Below are 6,878 nucleotides of genomic sequence, written 5' to 3' on the forward strand. Positions count from 1 at the left end.
GTTGTCACATGTCAAATTAGCACGGAAATTGTGAAAAAGCGCAGGAACATCTGAGTCAGACCCAAATTTTTCACTAAAAAACGGGAAAATATATCAGTTTGAGGTGTTTCTGTGTGAAATTCATTGAATCCCTGGGAGAATAGTCCAGTAATGTAAGTCGATACATTTTTTTTTCATTCCGACATGTCATTACTGTCATCCATTGTTTTTAATTCTCCCTGCAGAAGAAAAAAATCAAGTTGACTTGGTTAAAAGACCAGTAGAAATTGGGGTTTCTTTGAAAAATATGTCTAACCAAACTCCTAGACGATTTATTATGAATTTAAATTAAAGTACCATCTTGGAAAAATCTGACAGTGATAAAAATTACAGGAATCGTAGATGTTGAATATTAAAACTTTTTGATTTCATGGATAGATGGCCAGATGTCTAATAGAATGGCAAATATTCTCTAAACGAACCGGGTCCGCCATTGTGTTTTCTTTTATGACCGTGCCTAAATATCAATCTGTAATAAATTTTTAGTGCTAATTCCTCAAAAGCAATATGAATTAGGTGTGTTTTGTGTGTCTTACTGGCATATTGCGTTAATTTTGCTCGAATTATGTGTTATTTGTGCTTATTCTCTGAGCAAACATCGATTTGGTTTTGTGAGAAATTATTTATTTTCACTTTCAAGCATGTTTGGAAATATTAAATTATATTTAAATCTATTTCTGCATTTCATTTCCTTGGTATTTGATATGGTTTTGTTTAGAAAACTGCTTTTTGTTTTCCTCTAACCACTTGTGTTACCTAGGTACTCACCTCAGTATGGTCAGCATTTTGAGAGTTATGAAAGCAGAAGTTTCTTGAATTATCCCTTATGACAATGTCAGTTCTTGTTACCTGTAGATTTCCACAAATTCAATTAGAAAGGTTGTAGTTATAAATGGTTTTAACTTCTGTGCAATTCTCTTTTGAGTTATAAAAAATTAGAACTCGTTTTGTCTTCTAATTGTTTTTATTTCCGCACGTAACTTCAGTATCTATTTGATGAGAAATTAATAATTTGAAAGTAGAAGAAGAATTTCATATTTTGGGAATTGTATTGTATGAAACATTTTGGAAGTTATTCAATTCTTTTCCATTCATCAAAATATTTCAATACTGCGTTCGTTTCGTGAAATCTGAAAGACTAGGGGAATATTCATTAGTTAGATAATAATGAATCTATATTCACTTCCAACTATTTAATTTTAGGAAAAAAATTCCCTTTTCTCGCAGTGATATACTTAGATGAAGATAAAAATAATTAAATTGGTGGATGCGCCTCCATTAGTTCACGTCAATATTATGGCCTCTTATTTTCATAATTTCTTTATATTAATTCATTCATATAATCTATTTGGCGATCAATAAATATTTACAGTTATTCAACCTGGTCATTCAATATGATCGTCTCTTTTCCAGATGTTTCAAATTTTTGGACAGTGAGAGATAAAATAAAGAACATGTTCTTCAAAATGTCTCCTGGATAAAAATTAAGACTGGATAGTTGGATAGTTTATTTTATCGCTACTAAGATGTCAGGTGAACCACCTCATCATCCACACAATAGGCCATGGGACTTCATTGGGGTAACTTTTACATTTTATTTTTGTTTCATTTCTTGAGGTTAATTCCTGCATATTGTAGACAAAAGGATTTCATGGAACTTAGTTTCCACTAAAAAATGTGTAATAGATAGAACTAGATCTTTTTGTATTCGAAAGGATACTTGTTCAAACATACTTTATTCTTGGTTGAAAATGGTCAAAATGTTAAGTAAAGAAAAGACTCCTTATCCACAATTTTTTTCTCATGAAATATGTATATCACATTCAATTTTTGCAGATACCTAACTGGAGGCAACCCCAGCATGCTCACATGGCCAACAAACATTCCATTATGCACCAGCCTAACTGGCACCCTCCCACAACAGAATCTATGAAAGTGCTGAATCAGCTTCCCCACAATTTTGCCCTGCATCAGATGTTTGAGAACATAGCATTGCCAAATCAACTTCCTGGGGTGGATCTATCCCGAGGCAGCTCCAATGGAGAAGTTTCAAGTTCACCTATAAGTTTAAGCGTGAAGGACACAAAAAAACTTATTGCAACTCCGGAAACGAGCGCAGATTCGCAGTCAAAGTGTTTGAACCCGAAAATAAAGATGTCCGAAAGTGAGCATAGTGAATCAGTTTGTGATATAAAGGTAACTAAGCGTGCAAGTCCTTTAGATTCTGTGTTGGAAAGACTAAAACCGAGTTTTGTGAGTTCAGGTGAAAAAAGTGTGGATTTACCCAAAATACCTGAAATTTGCGATTTACCTTTAAAATCAGACTTGTCAGTACCTTCAAGCTTACAGGATAAATTGCAGGGTGTTATAGTGCTCCCAACTGGATCTCAGGATGAAAGCAGCGACTCCAGTACTCTCAATGTACCAAATTCTAAAGAGGAAGAAGCAATTTCCCCTTACAACACTGAAGACAGTTTGGATAGCAACAAATCTAGAAGGAAACGAAAACCTAGCAAAACATTGAGATGTGCAAAGACAGATGAGAAAATTTTCAGTGGAACTGACAGTTTCAAATCACAAGAAACTGTAACTTCAAAGCAGGCAGGCAACGCTGTTGAAATATGTACAATTAAGGCTGAAAAACAAAGTGATCCTCCAACCGAAATTCTTAATCCTGTACCTATTGAAAGACGAAGATCTTCTAGTTTAGACTTGAATATAATTCCAGCTAAAACTAGAAGAAAAACCTCTTCAGAATCAGAAACTATAGATAATATTGCAGCTATGGTGCAGGAGGGCTTGAAAGAAAAAGAACAGAAAGATGGAAAGAAACCTTCAGAGATTTGCAATGATATTAGCTTTGTACCTGTGAGCGTTATCAAAAGCAAAGAAGAAATTAATGAAAATATTTGCCAAGAAAGTACTGTGTCTGAAAGTACTACCAAAGTTCCAACCTTAGTTACTCCAGCACAGAAGAAAGAAACACACTTTGTGGAGATTGAAAATAAGTTGGAGGAAATGTTTGCAGGTATTGAAGACACTGCAGATCCCTTGAAAACTGACGATTTGAACTTGGAAGACTCCAAATTGGAAGACCCTCTACTTGAAGATTCTGTTGCAGTTCTCACTTGCCAAGACAATGTTTCATCAACATCTAATGATCTGACAATGTCTAAAGCAACTGTGAAAGCAAGAAAAAGCAAGAGTAAAGTAAGTAAGAATAAGGAAGATGACAAAAAAATTTTGTCAAAAAAAGTCAACAAGAAAAATCTAAAAAACAAGAAAGTTGTACAAAAATCTACAACAATTAAAACAGATACCTTGAAAGAAGTTTCTTATGATTCTAGCAGCAATGCTAGTTCGGCCAAACTGAAAGGTCCATTTTTACATATAAAAGGACCAAGGGGTTCTCCATTATCAGTATCAATCGTTAATACCCCAACAAAAGATGAAGATGATGCAGAGAAAAAAATTAAAACAAAGAAATTCCATGATGACAGTGAATACAGACACAAAGTCAGATCAAAGGGCCTGCATTGCAGCACATTAAGCAACAAATACGACGCCCAAACCAAAGACGCATCTTGGATTTGTGTTTTCTGCAAAAAAGGACCTCATACCAACGAAAGAATTAGTGGTGTTGGTTGGTCCTTTCCAAGCGGCGATCTTTTCGGTCCTTATTTTGTTAATATGGACTGTGAGGAGTATGAAAGAAGATTCGAAGATCCATATGACAAAAATTTCAAGAGCAAAAAAATAATTAAGGTATTAGAAGCCTCAAAACAGCCCCCAACTAAAAAAGCCAAAAAAAGACACTCTGAAACAGATTCAGACATGGTTGACCCTTACTTAGGCATTGTAGAAATTACCAATAATTCTTTTGAGGTATGGGTTCATGAAGATTGCCTTGTTTGGAGCCCTGGAGTGTACCTGGTAGGTCCAAAAATTATTGGACTTCAAGAGGCTGTATGGACTTCATGTAATGTGTCATGTATCAGGTGCAATTTCAAAGGGGCTAATATTTGTTGTTTGTATAGAGGCTGTATGAAAGTGGCCCATGTTTGGTGTGCAAGATCGCTCAATTGGGACTTTAATGAGGATTGTTTCAAAACTTTTTGTGATGAACATCGAAAATGGGACAAAATAGGGTGATAGGAGTAATTGTGATCTATTTTAACTTTTGTTTGTTCTATGGAGGTCGAACTGATGAGACAAGGATCAAAACATCTTTATATGTTTCATCTTATGAAAGAGGTGAAACTTCATTTTTAGTCCAACAGTCTTATTTTTGAAACTTGTTTTTCACATACTGTGATATAAAATAACCATCTTTTTATATTCCCCATCTTTGGGAAGATGTTTCTAGCAGGAAATTTTTGACATTATATTGTAGAAATTGTACATATTCTTTATTTTTATTCATCAGAAATGTAAAGTTGAGTGCTAGAAACTTATACCTTCAATTTATTAATGTTTAAAGTTTATGGATTCTTTTTGTTTCCAATGAATATTTCAGTTTTGAAGGTAGCTGATGGTAGAATGTGAGAAGTGAAATTTAAGATATTTTCTCATCAATAGTTGGATCTTCAGGTACAGTCTATTTTGTAATGTTATTAATTTTAATTTTACAAGTTAGATCTACCTTTTGGTTCTGTAAATATCTGTAATACATTGAACACCTGTGTCAGGATGAATAAATAAAATTTTACAAAGATCTCCTAAATTTTTTTGGAGCTCTGACAATTTTTACTGGTATAACCCTTATGACTCTTGGCACAGTCCTAGAGGTGACAAAATAGTCGTTAGAGTTACTCTTTGGTACTAGGATAACAATGACAGTGGGGTTTAAAAATTCATTCGGTAATGAATGTGATATACAGGGTGTTTCAACTTTGTTTTTGTCAATGCATGTTGATGAAGATTTAAACGATTTCTGTGTTTGAGGTTTATATGTCTGAAGTAATGATTTTTTCAAAGGGCCGACACGGTATTTTGTTGGTGTATTTTTTGAATTTCGCAAAGTTTTGGATTTTCTGTACGGACCAGATATATATCCTACATACATAAACAAAATTATACAGTCTTTGGAATTCTGCTTAGCATTTCGAAAAAAGAAGTTTCAGTTCGACAAAATTGCTATTTGGACTATAACGAGATGCTGAAAAGAATGACACATGTAATTAGCTTTTTGGAATCGCTCTTAATTTTTGTGTTCACAATGGCCATCAAGAAGTGAATAAGACATTAAGTCGTCTTATTTATTTGTGACCATTATGTGGTTGCAATACCTAAAGTATATAGAAATGGTTTCATGAATGTAATCGTGACAGAAGGTAGAAGTCATCAAAATACTTCATTTCACTAATAATTTTCTATATAAAGTATTTGAAATGGCTGAATGGCAACCCCTAGTATTTCGACAAAATTAAATTTCAAGTACATGACTGTAGAAGATGACTCCGGCATCGGAAAAACGAAACAAAACATGAACATATAGCTGGACAATGAATACATGGTAGTTTTTCAAGAACATCAAGCACTCCTAAAAGTGTAAGTTATATATTGACTTCAAAATAAACTTTTATTAGAACAACAATTTTGTTATCCCCATTATAAGAATGGGTTGATAAAAAAACATCAATGACCACGGAGGGGTGGAAAGGTTCATGACCCTACTTGTCAATTATACATGAAAAGGTTCGAAATTTTAAATGAAAACTTACCTGTTTGAGCTTTTTTCTCAAAAATAGTGAATACTGAAAATACTTAATACTTTCCTTATACTTTTTACCCACTCTACACATAAAGATAGTTAAGTTATTTTTATTGATTTGTGTTGGGTGAGCTTTTTTGTGGCAAGTACATAGAGGCAATTTTTTTTGCCCAATTTTGCTCAACATATATAGCTATACAGGGCGCGTCAAAATTATGGAACAAATTCGCATTTTCTCAGAAGAAAAATATTTGGCAACAAATTCCTGAAACAGGTCAATTTTTGTTTCACTTTTACCAAATTTTTTTGCATTTTGAAGGATTTTTGTTGCACCCTGTGCCATCCCTATCAACCCTCAAAATTTTTTGTAAAGGGAAAGTTGGTCATGTGGTACTTTTTTGGCAAGGTCTTTGTATATCTTTTTTACAGGGGTGCAAAAATTTTTAAGAAAAAAAATTTTTTTTTAAATTAGTTTAAAGAGGTTTCCAGTATGTGCACTTTGCCATGGCTCATATACTTTGAGACGATGGTACCTGATGAAATTTGTCACCGAATGAAAGTCGGACCATTAATTACAGTTTTGTTCATGCACAACTTTCAACCCCCTCTCCAGTACAGGAAGAATGTGTCAAGCGCTTTGATTATTGCATCCAGAACGATGGTAGTCATTTTGAACATTTAATTTAACTTATCTTGTAATGCACAATGATTCTCCGGGTGTACTTCAATGCCGAAATAAATTTCCAATCTCACTCCATTTTTTTTTCTGCATTGAAGGGTTCGTAGGAGTTGAAGGTTGTGCATGAACAAAACTGTAATGGTCGACTTTCATTCGGTGACAAATTTCAGCAGGTACCATCGTCTCAAAGTAAATGAGCCATGACAAAAGTGCCCATACTGAATACCTCTTTGAACTGACTAATTAAAAAAAAAAAATTTTTCTCGGAAATTTCTGCACGCCTGTAAAAAAGATACAAAGACCTTGCCAAAAAAGGACCACATGACCCACTTTCCCTTTTCAAAAATTTAGAGGGTTGATGGGATGGCACAGGGTGAAACAAAAATCCTTCGAAAATGCATAAAATTTGGTAAAAGTGAAACAAAAATTGACCTGTTTCAGGATTTT

At 33.9% G+C, this 6,878-nt stretch overlaps 1 protein-coding gene across 4 annotated transcripts; it reads left to right on the plus strand.

Moving 5' to 3' along the window:
• Positions 1-10: 10 nt before the first annotated feature.
• LOC123316381 lies at positions 11-4,753 on the plus strand. Of its 4 annotated transcripts, none has more exons than XM_044902426.1 (3): positions 11-152; positions 1,453-1,619; positions 1,876-4,753. In XM_044902426.1, the coding sequence occupies exons 2-3, from the start codon at positions 1,566-1,568 to the stop codon at positions 4,189-4,191; spliced, it is 2,370 nt and encodes a 789-aa protein (XP_044758361.1). In that variant the 5' UTR covers positions 11-152; positions 1,453-1,565; the 3' UTR covers positions 4,192-4,753. The 4 variants fall into 4 exon arrangements, with proteins under 4 accessions (XP_044758361.1, XP_044758363.1, XP_044758362.1 ...); XM_044902427.1 differs by lacking the exon at positions 11-152 and adding an exon at positions 373-650; XM_044902425.1 differs by lacking the exon at positions 11-152 and adding an exon at positions 373-555.
• The last annotated feature ends 2,125 nt before the right edge of the window (positions 4,754-6,878 follow it).

Source organism: Coccinella septempunctata, chromosome 7 (genome assembly GCF_907165205.1).
Source record: "Coccinella septempunctata chromosome 7, icCocSept1.1, whole genome shotgun sequence".
NCBI classification, from domain to species: domain Eukaryota; kingdom Metazoa; phylum Arthropoda; class Insecta; order Coleoptera; family Coccinellidae; genus Coccinella; species Coccinella septempunctata.